The sequence below is a fragment of the Lepidochelys kempii genome, chromosome 11, assembly GCF_965140285.1.
Source record: "Lepidochelys kempii isolate rLepKem1 chromosome 11, rLepKem1.hap1, whole genome shotgun sequence".
Classification (NCBI taxonomy): Eukaryota; Metazoa; Chordata; order Testudines; family Cheloniidae; genus Lepidochelys; species Lepidochelys kempii.
This window is the reverse complement of record NC_136390.1, coordinates 389,944-411,078: the sequence shown is the minus strand read 5'-3', so window position 1 is coordinate 411,078 and position 21,135 is coordinate 389,944. Positions and strand designations below refer to the sequence as shown.

The window sequence follows — 21,135 nt, the reverse complement described above, 5'->3', positions numbered from 1 at the left end:
GCCCCTACATATAGGAGCCAGAGAAGGGCCGTGTTGCTGCTTCTAGGAGCCACATGGAGCAGCCCCTGACCCTGCTCTCCGCCTGGAGCACCAGAGCGGGACAAGCCCCAGACCCTGCTCCCCAGCAGGAGCTCAAGGGCCTGATTAAAATAGCTGGCAGGCCAGATCCAGCCCGCAGGCTGAAGTCCCCCCCCACTAGGGCTTTCATCAGCATGTCAGTAAAAACAGGCACACCCCAATCAACATGTACAATTTTTTTATGTAGACCAGGCCCCAGTCAAATGCAAATGCAATGGAATACTGTCACATTGCTTTAGCAACCTTCCCTCAGTTCCTGATTTTTAGTGATTTGATTGTACAACATGGACTTCACACCAAGGTTGTATTAATTAGTTATGATTAAAGGGGAAAGACTTGCAGAATTTAAACTCTGCTGGAGGGGTTAAGCTCTGAACAAACACAAACCTAACTGCTCTCTGCAGACTGTTAAGCGAGTGCCTGAAGCCTTACGTTTTCTACCAAAAACTACATGCTGAACATAACTCAAAAATGAGACTATTTGTGCATGTTACTTTCAAGTCAAGCAGAAGAACTGCCCCCCCCCCCCCGACCTCCGTGCACGCAATTTCAAGCTTCGCCATTTTTGACTGCAGCCCTGTTGCATTACAATTCGAACACATAATGGCAATAGTACTTTCCGTTCTCACATAACCCCCCATTCATATTTGCAGCACAAGCATGGAAATTTTAATCCAAAAAGAGAAGGCTTCCAAAAAGTTTGGAAGGGGAGCATTTGCTTCTTGTAGCAGACAGTTCATAGGCACCACAATATTTCTACATCTACAGAGCCTGCAGAAGCAGGATGACAGACTTGGGTTAGTGTTGCTCACACTAGCATTCTAAAAATAGCTGCACAGACAGCATTTTGAAATTGCAGCTTAGGCTGGAGCTCAAGTTCTGAAGCCCATCCCTCTACCAAGTGCTGGCATGAGCCCTGCTAGCCAGCACCTGTTGACCTGGGCTGGGAAGCTTGCATAAGAATGGCCATACTGGGTCAGACCAATGGTCCCTCTAGCCTAGTATCCTGTCTTCCGACAGTGGCCAATACCAGGTGCTTCAGTGGGAACGAACAGAACAGGCAATCAAGCGATCCATCCCATCATCCACTCCCAGCCTCTCGTAGTCAGAGGATAGGGACACCCAGAGCATGTGTTTGCATCCCCGACCATCTTGGCTAAAACCATTGACGGACCTAGCCTTCATGAACCTACATAGTTCTTTTTTAACCCTGTTATAGTTTTGGCCTTCACAACATACGCTGGCAATGAGTTCCACAGGTTGACAGTGTGTTGTGTGAAGAAGTACTTACTTCTGCTTGTTTTAAATTTGCTGCCTATTAATTTCATTGGGTAACCCAGGGGAGGGCAAACTACAGCCCAGGGGCTGGATCCGGGCTGCCAGCTGTTTTAATTGAGCCCTCAAGCTCCTGCTGGGGAGCAAGGTCTGGGGCCGCTCCATGTGGCTCCCAGAAGCAGCGACATGACCCTGCTCCGGCTCCTACATTTAGGGGCAGCCAAGGGACTCCCCTCTGCACACTGCTCCCACCCCAAGTGCCACCCCTGAAGCTCCCATTGGCCAAGAACTGTGGCCAATGGGAGCTGCAGAGGTGGTGCCTGTGGACAGGGCAGCATGCAGAACCACCTGGCTGCGCCTCCGCATAGGAGCCAGAGAAGGGACATGCTGCTGCTTCTGGGAACCTCTTGAGGTGAGCACCGCCTGGAGCCTGCACCCAAGGCTCTACCCGTGCCCCAGCCCAGATCCTCCTCCCACCCTCTAAACCCCTCAGTCCCAGCCCAGAGCACCCTCCTACACCCCAAACGGAGCCCTCAACCCCCACACTCCCAGCCCTCTCCCGCACCCTGTACTCCTCATTTACCACCTCGGAGCCTGCACCCCCAACCAGAGCCCTCACCCCCTCCTGCCCCCCAACCCCAATTTTGTGAGCATTCATGGCCTGCCATACAATTTCTATGCCTAGATGTGGCAAAAGTTTGCCCACTCCTGGGGTAACCTCTGGTTCTTGTGTTACATGAAAGAATAATATGACACTTCCTTATTCACTTTCTTCTCACCAGTCAAGATTTTATAGCTCTCTATCACAGTTCCTCTTCGTCGTCTTTTTTTCCAAGCTGCAAAGCCCACGTTTTAATCTCTCCTCATAGGGAAGCTGTTCCATACCCCTGATCATTTTTGTTATCTTTTCTAATGTTTTTTGTGAGATGGACTGACCAGAACTGCATGCAGTAGTCGAGATGTGGGTGTACCATGGATTTATGTTGTGGCATTATGAGATGTATATATGCAGGCTGCGTCGAAACATCCTATGGCACGACCAAAACCTCATAGGTATCGCAGGTAGACACGGCTCCGGAGCAGACAGACACCCCTTGATCCCCCGTGTCCGGGGCGGGGGGACCCTGCGTAGGTCTGGGTCTGGGGCACTGGGAAAGGAGTGGTCCTGGCTGGGCAAAGCAAACGATGCGGTACTTGCGGAGGTTTCTTCTCGGTCTGCTCCTGCCAGCGTCAGTCAGACTTGGCATTTTTCCTCCCCGCACCGCTGCCGAGCTCTGGAAGCTCGTCCCTGGCCCCATCAGGCGCTCCGGCCCGTGGCCCCGCACGGGGAAGCCAGGGGCGGCCAAGCCCCCCGATTCCAGCCCTGGCCGCCGAGAGGGGAGACCCCCCCGAAGGGCCGCGCCCCAACCCCCCGGGCCCGGGGCTCACCGGAGTCCTGCAGCAGGCGGGCTAAGCTCGGGACCAGCGTCTCTCCGGGGGCCGCCGCCGCCATCTGGGGGGCAGGGAGAAGCGTCACGGCCGCACAAGGCCCGGGCGGGGCGGGGGCTGCGGGCAAACGGGCCCAGGTGACCCCCCCGCCCCCGCAGACCGGCCCCGCGCCCGCGGGACTCTCCGCTCCGCCTCCCCCGGGGCCCCGCCCACTCGGGGCCCACGCCCGGCGGGGCTCCGGCCTGAGACCCTGGGGCTGCCCCCCTCCCTTCTCCCCGGCTCGGCCCCACTCACTTCCGCGTTACCATAGAGTCCGAGAGGCCCGGGCAGAGCGGCCCCCCCCGGCCTCACTCACTTCCGCGTTACCATAGAGTCCGAGAGGCCCGGGCAGAGCGGCCCCCCCGGCCTCACTCACTTCCGCGTTACCATAGAGTCCGAGAGGCCCGGGCAGAGCGGCCCCCCCGGCCTCACTCACTTCCGCGTTACCATAGAGTCCGAGAGGCCTGGGCAGAGCGGCTCCCCCAGGCGCCCTTCATTACTGCGCTACCATAGAGTCCCCCTCAGAGCCACCGTCCAAGCAAGAGCAAAATGTAGAGCTGGGATCACTCCCTCCCTCCCCCCCCGTCCTCCACAGACACCAACCCCGGCTCCCCCCCCCAAACACACCCCCCGGCCCCCCCAAACACACCCACCCCTCCCCCTCCCGTCCTCCACAGACACCAACCCCGGCTCCCCCCCCCCCAAACACACCCCCCGGCCCCCCCAAACACACCCACCCCTCCCCCTCCCCCCGTCCTCCACAGACACCAACCCCGGCTCCCCCCCAATACACCCCCCGGCCCCCCCAAACACACCCACCCCTCCCCCGCCCTCCACAGACCCCTCCCCCCCCAAACACACACCCCCCTCCCCCTCCCCCCCCGTGCTCCACAGACACCAACCCCGGCTCCCCCCCCCCAAACACACCCCCCGGCCCCCCCAAACACACCCACCCCTCCCCCTCCCCCTCCCCGTCCTCCACAGACACCAACCCCGGCTCCCCCCCAATACACCCCCCGGCCCCCCCCAAACACACCCACCCCTCCCCCGCCCTCCACAGACCCCTCCCTCCCCAAACACACACACCCCTCCCCCTCCCCCCCCGTGCTCCACAGACACCAACCCCGGCTCCCCCCCCCATACACCCCCCGGCCCCCCCCAAACACACCCACCCCTCCCCCGCCCTCCACAGACCCCTCCCTCCCCAAACACACACACCCCTCCCCCTCCCCCCCCGTGCTCCACAGACACCAACCCCGGCTCCCCCCCCCATACACCCCCCGGCCCCCCCCAAACACGCCCACCCCTCCCCCGCCCTCCACAGACCCCTCCCTCCCCAAACACACCCACCCCTCCCCCTCCCCCCGTCCTCCACAGACACCAACCCCTGCTCCCCCCCCCAATACACCCCCCGGCCCCCCCCAAACACACCCACCCCTCCCTCCACAGACCCCTCCCTCCCCAAACACACCCCCCCTCCCCCTCCCCCCCCGTGCTCCACAGACACCAACCCCGGCTCCCCCCCCCCAATACACCCCCCGGCCCCCCCCAAACACGCCCACCCCTCCCCCGCCCTCCACAGACCCCTCCCTCCCCAAACACACCCACCCCTCCCCCTCCCCCCCCCGTGCTCCACAGACCCCCAGCTCCCCCCCGTCCTCCCGCTCTACAGACCCCCCCACGGCCCCAGACCCCCCCCAGCGCTCGGACCCTTCACTCTGGAGACACCGCGCCCCCCAGCACAGCCCCGCCCCGAGGGGAGCCCTGGGCAGACGGACGGTCCGGCCCGGCCGGGCTCGGGGAGCGCTCCGGGGGACGCGCCCAGCGAGCCGGGCCCCTGCGGCCGAAGAGGAGCCGCGGGCGGGCGGGAGCCCCCCGGCGAGGGGGTGAGCGCCCCGCTGCCGAGCGCGGCTCTCAGCCGGGCCACGAAGGGTCTGGCCGGCTGCAAAGCGCCCGCCGCGCCGGGCAGGGCAGAGCCCCAGCCCCGGGGCGCGGACACGCAGGCTTCGGCCCCTTCCCGGGGTGCTCGGCGCTGGCCCCTGGGCTGCAGCGCGGCGGGGGGATTCACCCCCCCCCCCGGCACGGGTAGGGTCGGAGACGCGCAGCGGGGGCGGGAAGGGAGGGGACCCCCCCGGGTAGTGCTAGCGGAGGAGCCCCTTCCTCTCCCTCTCAGCGGGGTGCAGGGACACCCCCCGCCAGGCTCGCCAACCTCGCCCCCCCGCCAGGCTCGCCAACCTCGCCCCCCCGCCAGGCAGGTAAGTGGCGGAGAAGCCGGGCTGCAGCTCCGGGATCCCGGCATGAGCCGCGGGGTCCACACGCCGCGCGGCTGTGCGGAGCCCAGGTGTGACTCCGGCGTCTCCCGCACCCGCTCGGCGGCTTCACGCCAGTCCCGCCTGCCAGCCCCCGCGCAGCGTCCCCCCGCCGCAGCCATCCGGAGCCGCCCGGCGCCTGGAGGGGGCGGATTGTCCTGCGCGGACCAGCGAGGGGCCGGGGCCAGCAGCCCGCACCGTGCGGGGCCGGGGCCAGCAGCCCGCTCTCACGAGCCGAGCCGGAGCCCTGCGCGGGGCCGGGCTGTCTGGGGCCGCCGCCCGCGGGGCTCCGGAGAAAGGGGCCCGTGGACCCGCAGGGACACGCTGCAGCCCCCGCCCCGCACAGAGGCGGCTCCCCGGCCGCCCCCGCAGCCTACCTGGGAGGGCGCCGGCTGGCGGGGCTGAGCCGGGCACGTGGAGGGAGCGCCCTTGGCCGAGCGGGGGGCGGTGGCTCCCTCCGCCCCTTATATCGGCCCGGGGAGGGGGTGGGCGTGGGCGTGCAGGTGAGCCCCGGCCGCGCTCGGGGCAGGCAGGCCGGCCGGCCGCACGGGCGCCGCCGGCGGTTCCTCGGGAGTCAGCCCCGGGTAACACCCCCAAATCCCCGATCCGCGGCAGTCACGGCTGCCCACGCGGCCAAGGCAGGAGCCGCCGGACTGCTGCGCTCTGTCGGGGGCCCCGGCCAGACCCCGCACGGGGCTGCCCTGGAGGGGTCGGCTCCCCCAGGCGCCCGGCTCTTGCCCAGCGGTCCCCCAGAGGGTGAGGGACAGTCCATCGCGTTATGCGGCCAGTACACATCTCCCGGCCCGCTCTTGTCTCGTGCCTTTATCAGCACCGGTCCGCGAACCCAAATCCCCCGCCAGATGGGTCCCGTTATCCGCAGTGACCAAAAGGGAAACCGAGGCAACGGGGAAATGCGCGACTAAGAGCGCAGGGTGTGTTTGTGGCGAAGCTGGGAAGGGAACCCGCATCGGCTTGGCTGCTCCTCGGCCTTTGCTGCAGGGAAGCAGCTCCCCAGCTGCGCTGCTGTCCCCTGGCGATAGACCTGGCCTGGGAGACCATGGGGGGGCCACGGCTGGGTCTTGCCTGCCTGGCTCCAGCAGCCCCTCGGGCACTGCACAGGACACGGCACAGCGCCTGGTCGGTGTGGGGACAGAGCCGGGGAAGCAGGGAGGGGTGGGGGTGCAGACGGTGTGTATGACTATGTGATGGGAAGGGAAGGGGAGCAGAAGAGGCGCATAGGCACGTGGGGGGGGGGTGGGAGCAGGCGGGTGTATGTGGCCCTGTTAGGGGGCATGTGTACAGTGCGGGCTGCGGGCCTTGTGTGTGTTCTGGGAAGGGGGAATTGTGAGGCTATTTGCAACCTCAGTGTGCCCAGACCAGCCTGCGAGGGGGGCGCGGGAGTGGAATAAGAGCGGGGGGGGAGCATGCACCTGGGGTGGGAGTGGGCACGTGTGACCAGTGTGCCCAGACCAGCCTGCGAGGGGGGCGCGGGAGTGGAATAAGAGCGGGGGGGGAGCATGCACCTGGGGTGGGAGTGGGCACGTGTGACCAGTGTGCCCAGACCAGCCTGCGAGGGGGGCGGGGAACTGCACGTGCCAGGGGTGGGAGTGGGCACCTGTGACGGCAGCGCGCAGGGTAACGCGGAGACCTGGCCCCGCGTTTGCGCTGCGCGGCGCCTTGCGGGCCGGGCGAAGCCACTCGCTGGAGCTGGCGTGGCAGCCGCGGGAGGCGTGCGTCTCCAGGCTGTCGCCTGTGCCGGAGGCCGCCCCAGCCCTGCGTGACTCACGGCGGCCGGGCTCGGCGCTCGGGGCTCGCGGCGCGGGATTTCCAGCGCAGCCAGGCGGAGCGGAGCCCGATGCGGTGGATGGCTGCGTGGCTGCTGGAGAAGCGGAGGCGGCGGCGGTGCCTGACCCAGCCGCCCTCCGTGGCCCCCAGCAGGGACATGGCCGCATGCTGAGCACTGCCCGGCGGCGGCCGGAGCCTGGCCGGAGGGAGTCCTGCGCAGCGCCGTGTGTCCGGGGTCCCTTGGCCGGAGGCGAGCGGCTCTCCTTCCCTCTCCGCGGTTGCGAGGTACGTCTCGCCTCCATCGCCCTTTCTCGGCAGCTGCGCGGCCGTGGCATTGACACAGACGTGTGGCCAGGAGCCTGTCGGGTCCCCGACCGGCAGCTCCTCCAGCCTGGGCTGCTTCCCCCCGCCGCGCTCAGGGGCCGCCAGCCCTGTTGGGGGTTTGCCCGTGCCACCTCTCCGTGTTACCGCGGCTGCTGCCCTGCGTTTCTGACGTGAGCGTGCAGCCTTTCCCAAAATGTCTGTGCTTGAGGGACACCTCCCTCCGGTACCAGCCAGAGAGCCCTAGGGAGCGGACAGCATGCAGGGGCGATTAAGGAGAGGAAAAGGTTTGTGAGCCACTGAACATGAGACAGCAAAATTACAGGGCTAGTAGCAGGTGCACAGGGCATATAGGTGGGTCCCTGCCTCCCGCTGCTGCAGGCTCCTATGTAGCATGGCACCTGTGCAGCCGGCACAGGGTCCTCTTCTCCCACTGCTGCAGACTCCTGCAGAGACCTGGTCCCTGCACAATGGGTTCCACTCTCCCAGAGCCATGGAGTCCCAGACGCAGCTGGCCTGTGAGTCTCACCTTCTGGTGCCACAGGCTGGCTCCTGCCTACAGGTGGTGCCTGCACACCTGATATCTGCACTAGTGCTTCCTGATGCTGCCCGCTCTGTGTTTTCATGAAGTGTCATGAAGTAGCTTTCATGCACACCCTGATATTTCTCAGAGTCTCCCCTCACTGTAGGGTCCTGTGTCCATGCAGTACATGTCTGATCAGCTTGTGGCTCAGGCATACACACAGGGTGCTTGTGAGGCACATGCAATATATTGTCATGGTCCCTCTCTGTTCCTTTCTTCCTGAGCTGCATGTGATCCTGCCATAGCTACCCAGAAGCCCAATTGTCAGGACCTTCCTTGTAATTGCCTCTTGTAGTAATACCTCATCATCTCTGCATGATTTCTCTGTCTAGATCAGAGCAGTGCTCCATCTAGTCTAGTATCCCATCATTGATGGTGGCAAGTATCAGAGGCTTCAGGGGAAGGTGTAAACATCCAAAGTGAACAGTTGTGGATATCCTCCCCACAGGCTACCCTGTCTAAAGTAACCATCATCCATGTAAATGTCAAATCCCTTTCTGAATTTTGTTTGTGCTCTTGGTTTCTCTGATCTCAGTGGCGATGCATTCCATAGGTTAATTCAGTGTTGCATGAAAAGTTTTTCCTATTCCTTAGTGTTACATTTGCTAACACTTTCAGTTTCATCCTGTGTCCCCTTGTTCTTGTGTTATGAGAGAGGGGGAATAGGAGTGCAGAATCTATCTTTTCAGTTCTGGTCAGGTTTGTATACTATGCCTACTACCTCAACACCTCTTCTTTATTTTTATGTTTCTGTTGTAATCCCCTGTTGTTCATCTCCTCTCTGAACTAAACAGTCCCAGTCAATCTCTCTGCATAGGAAAGCCTTTTCAGGCCTCTAATCATTTTCCTCACTTGTCTTTGAACTCCTCCTCTTTCTCCTTTTTCTAGCTACTTAATCTACCGTCTGTCACCTAGATTCTCATACTGTTTCTATCTCCATCCCTCTGACTGCCTCCTGGTTTTATCTCAACCCACTTAGTTGTGGCTGCTGCTCTTCGTGGGATTATAGATGTTAAGAGGTGGAAAATGCCTCTTAGCCAACATCAAAACTCCTTTTCCCGGGAGCCTGGAACAGAATTGTTCCCCACAGGAAGAAAAGGAGTACTTGTGGCACCTTAGAGACTAACAAATTTATTTGAGCATAAGCTTTTGTGAGCTGCTCAAATAAATTGGTTAGTCTCTAAGGTGCCATAAGCACTCCTTTTCTTTTTGCGAATACAGACTAACACGGCTGCGAATCTGGTTCCCCACAGGGTTCTTTCCAGTCTTGTTTTCAGTGTACCAAGCATGGAGCTCCTATCACTTCCCTGAGGAGACCGCTCCAGAGCCTGGCAAATATTCTTACCTAACTAGGTAAGTGTATGTGCTACAAAGTCTCTGGCCACAGGAATTTGGGTGGTCAGACTTGGCCATCTCACTGTGCCCTCCTTACAAAGAATATCACCCATTTCAGACCCAGTGTTACTTCTGATCCAGAAAACTGTAGAGGAGGGGTGGCCAGCCTGTGGCTCTGGAGCCACATGCGGCTCCTTGTATATGGGAGTTACAGGCACCAACTTTGCAATGTGCTACCGGGTGCTCACTGCTCAACCCCTGGCTCTGCCCCAGGCCTCGGCCCCACTCCACTCCTTCCCCCAAGGCACCTTCCCCTGAGTCTGCTGCGCCCTTGCTCCTCCTCCTCTTCCCCCCACCCCTCCGAGCCTCCTGCACACCACAAAACAGCTGATTGAGGGGGGCAGGAGGAGCAGGGATTGAGAGTTACTTCCTGATCGGTGGTGCTGCTGGCAGGTGGGAGACGCTGGGGGTGGAGGGGAGATGATGCGGGTCTGTTGACGTGTTACTGTGGCTCTTTGGCAATGTATATTGGTAAATTCTGGCTCCTTCTCAGGCACAGGTTGGCCACCCCTGACGTAGAGGACCAAATTCAGAGTTGGTGCAGGTTTGACTCCTTACAGTGAGACTATCTTAAACCTACCATCCTGCAGGTTGCTCCAGGAGGAGGGATCCCAGCACCAGCATGGAATCCCATTGAAGTAAATAGAGAACTGTGCAGTGGGAGTTGCCTAAGCTACAGTAACATGCCTTCTTTAATTTATATCGTCACACCCTCTCTTGTTAGTTGCTTTCCTTGCTGTCTTCCTCTTTTCCAGCCTCTCAGTGTATGTTACAATGTAGACAGGTTCCCTTCCACTCAGCTAGACTCTGGGCCAACTTTAGAGCAGAAATGTCTGAGCTTGGAGGCTGTATGTTACACTTGGGTAAAGTGGGACAGGTTCAAGCTAGTGTAATTCATAAGCCAAGGGGGACAGGAAAAGTGTGAGCTACATCAGCGTACGCTCTTGTAGACTTTAATTCTTAGCCTCCCCTTTGAATCTGGTCTGCTGTCATGCTTCTATTATTGTAAATGAATTACATCAGGAATGCTGTATCATGGACCTAGAGACAACTTTGTAGACACTAAAAGGATGAAGGTCTCCGTGTTTAAAATTTCTCTGACTTATTTTTTTTATATCCCTCATATGAAAACCCATGTGGAGACCATAGCAGACTGGAATGTTCACATTCCCTTGTAGATCTCTCTGCCACAAAACTTTCCTCATATTAAGTCTGCATTTCCCTTTCTTAATTTCAGACTGATCCTCTTGAGTTACACTTTGTTGGGCCACCTGAAAAAAAAAATTCCTTCACCGGTGTTTACAACCATGAGATCTTTCTATATACTGCTGGCATGTTCTCTCCACCCCCTGCCTTAGTCATCACTTACCCAAACTAGACTGATTTAGCTCTTAATCTCTCTTTCTAAATCAATCCCTGCAGCCCTCAGACTTGTTCTTCTCTAAACTCCTTTCAGGTTATAGGATAATAGAAAATACCCTGTGAGAATGGTAGAAGAGCGGCAAGAATGATTAAAGGATCAGAAAACATATAGACTCCAGGAACTCAATCCAGTTAGTTTAACAAAGAGAAGGTTAAAGGGTGACTTGATCACAGTCTGTAAGTACCTTCCTGGGGAGCAAATATTTGAGAATGGGCTCTTCAGTCTAGCAGAGAAAGGTCTAACATGATCCAGTGGTTGGAAGTTGAAGCTAGACACATTCAGACTGGAAATAAGGTGTAAATTTTTAACAGTGAGAGTAATTAACCAGTGGAATAATTTATCAAGGGTCATGGTGAATACTCCACTCACTGACAATTTTAAAATCAAGATTGGATTTTTTTTCAAGATCTGCTCTAGGAATTATTTTGGGTGAATTCTATGGTCTGTGTTATTCAGGAGGTCAGACTAGGCCCTTATGGCCTTGGAATCTGTGAATCAGACTAGGGGTCTGTCTGGCTCAGAATCCTGTCTCTGAAAGTATCTGATAATAGCTGTTTCAACGGACAAGGAGAGGACATATTCCATACAAATCACTTATCCGGTTGTTAACCTCACTAACAATTGGCCTCAATATATTGTGGCGTTGAGTTCCACAGGCTAATTATGCCTTCTGTAATAAAGTGTTGTTTCCTTGTATAGGTTTTACTTTTGCTGCCATTCAGTTTAATTAAGCACCTGTTCTTATGTTGAGAGAAGGTAAGGAAAGGTACCCATTTTGCCTTCTCTCTGCCATACCTTACTATACATACCTTTATCATGTCCCCTCTTAAACTGAACAGGCCCAGTCTCTTCAATCTGTCCTCAAACAGATAGTTTTGCAAGCCTCTCATAATGTTAGTTGCTCATGTCTGATCCCCTTTACTTCTGCTCTATCTCTGTTTAGCTAAGATGACCAGAACTGAATACAGTATCCCAGGGGAACGTGTCCCACGGATTTACAGAACAGCATTGGAATATTTCCATTGTTCTCCATCCCATTCCTTATACATCCTGACTTTGTGTTTGCTTTTCAGACTTCAGCTGCACAGGGAGCAGATTTCTATCAAGTTGCCCAGGTCTCATTCCTGAGGGGTTACAACTATTTTAGAAACCAGTGAGGTGTGTGAGAGGTTCAATTTAATGTGGGTTCTAATGTACATTGTCTTGCATTTGTCAGCACCGAGGGTGAAATTCTGGCTCTGCTGAATTAAATGGCAAAACTCCCATAGACTACAGTGGGGCCAGGATTTTGCCCTGAATTTCATATGCCCCATACTGCCCATTCACCTAACTTTGTGAGTTCCCTCTGAAGTTCTTCACAGTCTTCTCCAGTCTTGACAACCCTAAATAATTCTATGTCATCTGTACCTCTTGCCCCCTCTCTGCTCACTCTCTTTCCAAGATCATTAATAACAACACTGGTTGGTGGATCCTTGAGACACCAATTGTTAATGTCTTTCTGGTATTGTAGCCAGAATTGAATGCAATATCTCACACAAGGTCCCACTAGAGCCACATGGAAAGGTTTTGGTCACCTTCTTGTCAGTATGGCCTGTATGTGCAGCCTCAAAATTGCAGTGTACTTCTTTGTAGACGTATCACACTGCAGTTGTGTCACATTTTCTGTCTAATGTTTTTGCCTCAATGGGTGTATCCTGTCACACCTCTGGAAATGATTTAATAGAAGATGAGAAAATGAGCCTTGTGCAATGTACCTGAGTTGACCTAACTTTCTAGTGTAGACCATCCCTGAGAGAAAGTGATGGATATGTGAGTGTTGTCAATTGTTTTGTAGATATTTGGGGCATGCAGTGACGTTGTCTTTGTGCGGGAGTGGGAGCTGGCGTATAGGGAGGTGACATCCATGAGAGAGGTTGTTAATATTGCAGTTTCTGGAGGAAGCCTATTGTTTCCAGAGGAATCTGGTCATTTGTGTGGTGAGAAAGTCTGGGATACACACCCTAACGCACATTTTCCAAACAAAGGCACTCCACCAGAGAAGTAGATCACATCATGGAATGGCCACCCAAATACCCCAGGAGAACCTGCTTCTATACAGAAAAAGCCAAACCCAACCGCATACCCCTAGTTGTCACCTATCAACCCACTCTGGCACAATGATACCTGGGGTATCATTAAACAACAACCTTCATGGGTGACGGGCAAAAACCCCTTGGGGAAGCTAGCCCCACCAACCCCACCTTCTGCCTGAGGCCCCATCCCTACCCCCCATCCACCCACTGGAGCCCCGAGGGCCCCCACAATCACAGCTGGAGAAGCCCCGGCCAAACTGCCCCAACCTCCAGGGCTGCACCAGGTCACCACAAGCCGTGCTGGGCAGCCCACGCCCCGAGCTATTCGAGGCAGCTTGCTGGCCTGAGCCCCAAGCCACTCTGGGACATCCGTGAGCCTGAGCCCTGGGCCACCTGCTGGAGCTGAGCCTCCGCTGGCTTCCAGGGAGAGGGGAGTAAGGAGGGACATGGTGGGGTCTCATGGAACAGCGGGGAGTGAAAGGTTGCAGCTGACGGGTGAGGAGGGATGCCTCGAGCCACGGGAACCTCGGTGTGGGGTGCTGGTGTGAAGGAGAAGAGGTACAGAGGTTTTGGTAGTGCCCAGGAGTCTGGGGGTGGCTGCACCAGGGGAGGCTTAGCGTCCCCTGGCCTATTATACCCTCCGCCCATGACAACCATATTCAATGGTGACCACATCCTGAAATAAATCTTTCCCAAAGCTCTGCTACTGGCTTTCAGACAACCCCCCAACCCCACCAAGCTCATCATCAGAAGCAAGCTCCCCACAGACCAGGACACACCCACTCAAAGCAGCACCAGATCCTGCCAGAACAGATGCAAACCTGCAGATATTTTTCCACTTGTTTTGATCATCATACACCCCACAACCAGGGGTGGATTAATTTTTATTGGGACCCTGGGTTCAAACAACATTTGGGCCCCCAGAACTGGACGAGGAGGGGAGGGTTAGGCCAAGGGGGCCATGGCCCTCCCACTTTTCAAAGTTCTGCTATGAAACAGGGAGAACAGGAGTTCCCAATCTCCCTTCTTTATCCCGTTCAGTATTTTAGCTGCTTTTCTCATGTCCTCTCTTCTTCATCTCCTTTCTAAAGTAACAATGCCAATCTTTTCAATCTCTCTTCATAGGAGAGTTTTTTCAGGCCCTTTATCATACTCGTTGCCCATCTCTGACCCCCCTCTACATCTACAGTATACTGTGTGAAATGGGTTGGCTGGGACTGCACACACGATTGTACATGAGGCCACACCATTGATTTACATAAGGGAATTATAATATTTTCTATGTTCTCATTCCCATCCCTTACGCTCTTCACATCTTGTTTATAATTCCAGTTGCCCATTGAGCAGGGGTCTCCATTGAGCTGTCTTCAGAGCTGCCCAGATCCCTTTCCTGAGTTGATACAGTTCATTTAGAACCCTGGAAAATGTATGAGAAGTTTAAGATTTTTCTTCCAGTGTTCATTGCTTTGCATTTATCAACACCGAACCACTTGTCTTTGTGTTACCCATTGCCCTCACTTGTTTAGGTCCCTCTGAAGTTCCTCACAGTCCTCCCTGGAGTTAACTCACCTAATTAACATGGTACCCTTACCCTGCCTACTCCCATCCCACCCTCTCCGCATCATGGCTTTCTTGGTTTATTCCTCCCATAGGGGATCAACTTCTTATCTGCCTTTGCACAAGTACATGTGAGAGTGGGGGCACAAGAAGCCTTTTCTCCTCTTGTAAGGAGAGCACAGGAGCAGTCCCAGTGAGCAGGGACAGCTAAGCCCTTGCTCCCTCCCCGGTACAAGCCATTGGAAAGGGGCAGAGAGATGTCAGGGCTATGTCCTCCCTTCCACACTGGCTAGTGGACCAGGGCTGGCACCAAGCAGAGCAATCTGTGTCACCCTGATGGAGCTCTCCATTTGCTCTGCACAGAATGATAGTCTTGCACTGCCAGGTGCTGGGGCTGTCCAGTGAGGGGAGATGTCCTGGCTGAACGGGAGGTACTAAGCCCTTTGCATATGGCAGCCAGTGGAGGGATGAAGGGCCACAAGCAGGTTAGTGCTGCAGGTGACAGATTGTCTTGTCCTGCTCTCTCCCCCCAGGTTATGCCACTCTCCAGGTTTGCTGGATGCCTGCACGTAAAAGAGAAAGGTTGAGATTTGCCAAGACTTGGCATGACGGTCCTTAGGTCCTGAAACAACATGGCAGCTGGAGAGTCCCCTCCCACAGGAGGCGTCTTCATCAACCTGCAGCAGGTGAGGTGGAAATCCAACAGCAATGACTCTGGCCCTTCCTAGGGAGTCCTGTTCTTGCAGGACTGTGTGCAGAGATCTGCCTGTGCTCTGGCCAGGGCATTCACAGCATCTGGGGATGTCCTTGTTGGTCTCCCAAGTGTCCCATCTGCTCAGGCCTTGGTGAGAGCGGGAAGTCAAAGTGGAATAGACAGTGCTCCGGTTGGGCTTTGCTTCAATGGCAGCTGTATAGCTGAAGCCTTTTGAAAGTCACGTTCACACTCCCTGCCCTATAGGGCTGGCTGAAGTTAATGACTGTGACAGACAGACGGATGGGCAGAGTCTGATCTGGAGAACGGAGGGACTCTCTCATTGTAACCATCACTTGCGAAGAGCGTTTATATGTGGGGTCTTGCACTTCTCAGCAGTACCACAGCTTTTCTCCCCACTTCTCCCTCTGTCCCCATCCTCCTCCCGCCTCATGGTCCTTCTGGGCAAGGAGAACTGGACACAGCTGGCTGCAGCACCCACCAGAGCCAGTGGGGGCGCTGCGCAGCCCCACCAGGTGCTCCTTCTTTCAGGACAGAGTAGAGGGCCTGCTGGGTCTGGTTTCTATGGGGCGCAGTCCAGCTGGGGTTCCCAAATCCCTGGGCAGGCCACAGCAGGGTAGCCGCTCCTGGCAGCTTGCAGCCGTGCTCCCAGCTGGGCTGCTGGGGCTGAGAGCTGGCTGGGAGTGTGTGGGGGAGGTTGGCTGAGGCCATTTTGCTGCCTATTCCCGTTCAGCACAGACAGATCTGTCACGGTTGGGCCTCCTGTTACCATGGAAACAGAGGAGTCCACACCAGCTCAGCACTGGCATTTCGAGCTGTGCTGATGGAAAATTTTACCAGCTGCTTCTGCTTAGGAAGTGGAAGGGACAGAAGTGCCGGAGCTTAGCGTTCGAGCTGGTGTGGTAGCCTCTGTGCAAGGACAAATCAGACCATGGCCCTGGGCATTCTGAGATAAAGGGGCAGCAGGTGAGAGATCCCTAAGGAAACCAGCAGGGTTCAGACTTCCCAGAGACTGGGGCACAGGCCCCATCAGAGATGGGAGAGTGTGGGGCAGCCAGTGTCGTAGGAGCAACTGTGGGGAGGAAGCCTCACCTCTGAGTTCCTCACTCACTTGGGCCCTGAGAGTGGGTTTGAGACATTCGCCCCTCATCGCTAGTGAAAGAGGAAGCTCCAGGACACGGGACCACCCTCTTTACATACCTAAGGGAGCAGCAGGAACGTAGGGTGAAAACTAGCACAGACTCTGCAGCAGCCTGAACTGAGCAAGGGGAAGTTCCAGCTAAAAACAGGATATGTTCCTTATCTGTGAGAGCAGTTAGGCAATGGGATGGACCACTCGCGAGTAGGTGATGTAAGCGCCTTCCCTGGGGAGAGACTGGAGCAGCACAGAGAAGGTACTAGTGGCTGTGATGATGAGGAGAGGACATTGGGATGTGGGGGGTCCAGGTTTGGGGGCCCTGCTGTTTTTTTTTTTCTGGCTCTCAGTTCAGATTGGGGTTCTGCTCCCAGGTACTTCCATAGTCTGCATCACTGTGGTGTGAGTAGCTCTACAGTATTTGCTGCTTCGTGATAGCTCCTGAGCTCATGTGAAGTGGTGTGCCATTTGTGGGGCTCTGAGATCTGGAGAGCTATACAGGGTTTGATTGCTATCTGGCGATTTCTGTGCAGGACAGCGATCATGCTGAGGAGGCCTTTCCCGCCGCTGAGGACGATGAGGATTTGGATAAGACCTTGTCAATCAAGAGGTTTGGGGACCTGATAAGCAAGTCAGCATCAAGGGATCTGGAAGAGCAGAGACGCAACTACAGTGAGAGAGATTTTGAACGTATGTTGGTTTGAACACTCTGCCTGCCTGCGTGCCCACAAATGTCCATCAGACCAAACCCCTCTATACCCTTGGGGCTCTGTCAGGTCTGCAGATCTCAGTAATGTGCTGTTTACCTCCTTCTTGCAGACTGTTAAGGAAGTGGTTGCATATACTCAGTCTCAGCCACATGCCTGTAGCCCCCATTCTGTCAGTTGCTTTTTATTGTCACCTCTTGTGTAGAGATTTAGCCAGTTTCAGTCCACAGGGTAGCATTCCTCGGAGGCTGGGAATCCATTCGCCTCCTCACCCTGGCAGCTGGGAACCATCACAGCAATTTCCACATAACTTAAGTTTTCTGTTTAAAAACATTTCTTGACCTTATGTCTGTGAAGAAACTTCCAAATGTGGCCTGAAGCCAAGCTGCCTTCCTGAATCTGCAGACAGACAGCTCCAAAGCTCCTGGTGCCACAGGTTCAGGCATCCCTATAGGTTTCTCAATAGCAGCCATGAAACAGACCAGAGTCATGTTCTATGCAGTGGTGGTGTGGCCACCTCAGTCTCAGGGTATTAGAGCGACAAGGTGGGTGAGGTAGTATCTTCTACTGGACCAACTGCAGTTAGTGAGAGACAACTTTTGTTGTTTCTCTCACCACCAGAAGTTGTTCCAATAAAAGATATTACCTCATCCACCTTGTCTCTCAGAATCATGTTAGTTTCATTCTACAGCTCCTTGGGGAACAGCAAGAGAGGCAGGCATGGGAGCTGTTCACAGAAGGACCAGCGCAGCAGAGACTGCCCTCAGCAGCCAAGGGTGAGGGACAGAGAGAGAAGCCAGTAGATTTAGTCTTCTGGTTAGCAAGTGTCTGGCAAATTTTCCAAGCTCTGGTGTTTCACTGCATGTCAATTTCAGTTTATTTTCCAGTATAGATTGTGTGAGACACAATCTCAAGTGTAAAAAGAAAAGGAGTACTTGTGGCACCTTAGAGACTAACTAATTTATTTGAGCATAAGCTTTCGTGAGTACTCACAAGTACTCCTTTTCTTTTTGCGAATACAGACTAACACGGCTGTTACTCTGAAATCTCAAGTGTGTTATTAAATTTCACATATATCACACATGCTGCTTTCGGGTTGGCCACTCCTTTGGAATTTCTGTCAAACAAGTACTGATGTTTCTGTTTGTTATAAACCACCCCCAACAGCCACTTATTGCTCATGCTTCCATTTCCTCCTAGATTCCATATTTTCAAAACATCAGTGTACACTATCACCTGCACATGGAGTTGCTGAGCACCAACAATTCTGCCTTAAGATGACAGATTGTAACACCTGTCTAGATTAGTGATCGAACTTCCACTCAAAAGTATCACCTGCATACACAAGTGTTAGTGCTGGAGGTGTTTGCTTGTGCCGCCAGGACAGAGGTTTCTCTGAAAAACTGACTCTAGATTTTTAGTGACTTTTCTCTTCATATTGTCCAATATTTTGCTGGAGAGAGAAGGGAGCCTTATTGAGCGGTGATTGAGATGCTCATTATTCCTCTTTTTCCTTTTTTGGAAGTCAGGACCACATTTGTTTTCGTCTAGTCTTAGAATCATAGAATCATAGAATATCAGGGTTGGAAGGGACCCCAGAAGGTCATCTAGTCCAACCCCCTGCTCAAAGCAGGACCAATTCCCAGTTAAATCATCCCAGCCAGGGCTTTGTCAAGCCTGACCTTAAAAACCTCTAAGGAAGGAGATTCTACCACCTCCCTAGGTAACTCATTCCAGTGTTTCACCACCCTCTTAGTGAAAAAGTTTTTCCTAATATCCAATCTAAACCTCCCCCACTGCAACTTGAGACCATTACTCCTCGTTCTGTCATCTGCTACCATTGAGAACAGTCTAGAGCCATCCTCTTTGGAACCCCCTTTCAGGTAGTTGAAAGCAGCTATCAAATCCCCCCTCATTCTTCTCTTCTGCAGGCTAAACAATCCCAGCTCCCTCAGCCTCTCCTCATAAGTCATGTGTTCCAGTCCCCTAATCATTTTTGTTGCCCTTCGCTGGACTCTCTCCAATTTATCCACATCCTTCTTGAAGTGTGGGGCCCAAAACTGGACACAGTACTCCAGATGAGGCCTCACCAATGTCGAATAGAGGGGAACGATCACGTCCCTCGATCTGCTCGCTATGCCCCTACTTATACATCCCAAAATGCCATTGGCCTTCTTGGCAACAAGGGCACACTGCTGACTCATATCCAGCTTCTCGTCCACTGTCACCCCTAGGTCCTTTTCCGCAGAACTGCTGCCTAGCCATTCGGTCCCTAGTCTGTAGCTGTGCATTGGGTTCTTCCGTCCTAAGTGCAGGACCCTGCACTTATCCTTATTGAACCTCATCAGATTCCTTTTGGCCCAATCTTCCAATTGGTCTAGGTCCTTCTGTATCCTATCCCTCCCCTCCAGCGTATCTACCACTCCTCCCAGTTTAGTATCATCCGCAAATTTGCTGAGAGTGCAATCCACACCATCCTCCAGATCATTTATGAAGATATTGAATAAAACCGGCCCCAGGAAACATCTTCTGATGTTTCTCCACATTATCCAGGACTCTTCAGAACTAATTATCAGTGGGTCAGTAAATTCATGGGCTAATTCTCTTAAGATCCTAGAGTGACATCATCTGAGCCCATGGAATTGTTTATGTTCAGATTTTACAAGTGTCCCCTGCTCCTTGTCAGGAGCCATTATACAGGCTCTTCCTTCCAGATGGATTGTTCAAACTCCTTTTCTATATTTATCTTGTTGAAGACAGATTTAAAAGGAGCGGTTGAGTATCTGAGCCACCACTGAGGCAGAGCTTTCCAGGTGGACAGGAGATGCCGTGGAGCAGGGAAGGAGAGGATGTGCTGGGTGCACACAAGGGGGCAGAGGGACAAGTTGGGAGGAGGTACCGTGGTGCAGGTGAATCATGGGAGAATGTGCAAATCCTGAATTTAGAAGAGAGATGTGGTGGGTTTAGCTCTGAGATGTACTTTCTTGTTACGAATGCTCAATCCTGACTCAGAAGACCCAGTGCAGAGGTCAAGCATAGAGTTCTTCTCTTCTGGTGGCCAGGCAGGCATATGTCAGCCCTTTCTCAGCACTGTTTTGGGCTAGAGATTGCAGAATCTCTTGCCCTTGGTAGGCAGCTCAGGCCTTCCGTCAGGTCAGTGTTCAGGTTCTTTGTCTCAGCTTAACATGCCACATGATGACCCATTCCAGTTGGAGCTGCAAAGGGAAGAGACTGGGCCTGCACCTTTGTTTGTACCTTTATGCTGGTGAAAGAGTCCTGGTAGGCACTGGTGGGTTTAGTTCTGTCAAGTTTTTTTCCCCCACTTAATATGTCTTAAGCAATTCAGGTCTTGCACACTCTGGAGACTCTGTCGTGAGCAGAAAAGAGCCAAGGGAGTGGAAGCTGGAGCAGCAGCACAAGGGGGATTTTCGATCAGCCAGCCTGTGTAAAGTGCTTTGGTCCCAGTTTGGTTTTGGGCATGAATATTTAACTCAAATGGCCAGTGAACGTTTTGGGTGAAGGAAACTTTTGTTAAAGAGTAAGAGCTCTGCTCCTTCAATTGACGTCTGAGAGCTCATAATACACGCCCTGAGGCACACTTCTGCCCTGCCAAAAAGCTTCTCCAGTAGAATCAGGGCAGGGCAGACTCAACAATCCTGATATTTCTAGGGGCAAAACCAAGCCCCAAAAACGAACAAAATCCCCCCTGCCCCCGGCCCCCCCAAAACCAGCCCACCACCACAAAATACTTGAAAAACCAAACCAAAGCAAAACTGGAACAACAGTGAACCTGGCCGTCTTGTGTGCAGAAGAGGGGGTGCAAGCTCTCATTTTAAATCGTCCTTTGCAGGCCACTTTTCAATCCAAGTAGATTTTATTAGCTTATTATAGGAAAGAGGGAAAAGCCTGAAATAAAAGTGGATTACAAAATATGTGGCAGAAAGAGCTGCCGTGTAGACCCAAAGCTGCAAACCCTGAGGAGCCACCAGTGTTTTGGTAACTTCCAGTTGCCTCTCTGGCTGTCTCAATGTCTCTGCTTCACGTCTCACAGAGTCAGTGTGTCTCCAGCAGGTTGTCTCGGGGAGGCTCTCTGTCTCCAGTAAAACCCTGCAAAAGCAGCTTTCTTTCCTTTCATGTGGAATGATGCGTTTTTATGCTTCCTCGTACACCAGTGGGGTGACAATTAATGTTTTTGAGGCAATGCACAGTAATGCCGCTAATTTCTTCTTGTTGCACAGTCCCTGTGACTCCTGTGGCTTCACACCCAGCAAATTCCTTTCTGCGGATTGGTTTAAACTAAAGGCTTGTCTCTTCTT

The 21,135-nt window shown here is 54.5% G+C and overlaps 2 protein-coding genes across 19 annotated transcripts in view; one reads left to right on the top strand and one right to left on the bottom strand.

Annotated features, from left to right (window-relative positions):
* Positions 1-5,168, bottom strand: part of STK11IP (serine/threonine kinase 11 interacting protein) — a 59,937-nt gene extending 54,769 nt beyond the window's left edge. For 4 of the 10 annotated variants that reach the window (XM_078854742.1, XM_078854741.1, XM_078854745.1 and 1 more), the window contains exon 1: positions 2,782-3,354. In XM_078854742.1, coding sequence (XP_078710868.1) covers positions 2,782-2,845 — 64 coding nt within the window. In that variant the 5' untranslated portion in view covers positions 2,846-3,354. Of the gene's footprint in view, positions 1-2,781; positions 3,356-5,055 lie in introns of those variants that run through there. The other 6 variants (XM_078854744.1, XM_078854743.1, XM_078854746.1 and 3 more) reach the window with 4 other exon arrangements.
* SLC4A3 (solute carrier family 4 member 3) overlaps positions 4,587-21,135 on the top strand; it is an 81,252-nt gene continuing 64,703 nt past the window's right edge. For 2 of the 9 annotated variants that reach the window (XM_073304802.2, XM_073304796.2), the window contains exons 1-3: positions 6,771-7,199; positions 14,799-14,951; positions 16,646-16,802. In XM_073304802.2, coding sequence (XP_073160903.2) covers positions 14,898-14,951; positions 16,646-16,802 — 211 coding nt within the window. In that variant the 5' untranslated portion in view covers positions 6,771-7,199; positions 14,799-14,897. Of the gene's footprint in view, positions 4,707-6,765; positions 7,200-9,071; positions 9,172-9,628; positions 9,852-11,709; positions 11,795-14,798; positions 14,952-16,645; positions 16,803-21,135 lie in introns of those variants that run through there. The other 7 variants (XM_073304798.2, XM_073304799.2, XM_073304797.2 and 4 more) reach the window with 7 other exon arrangements.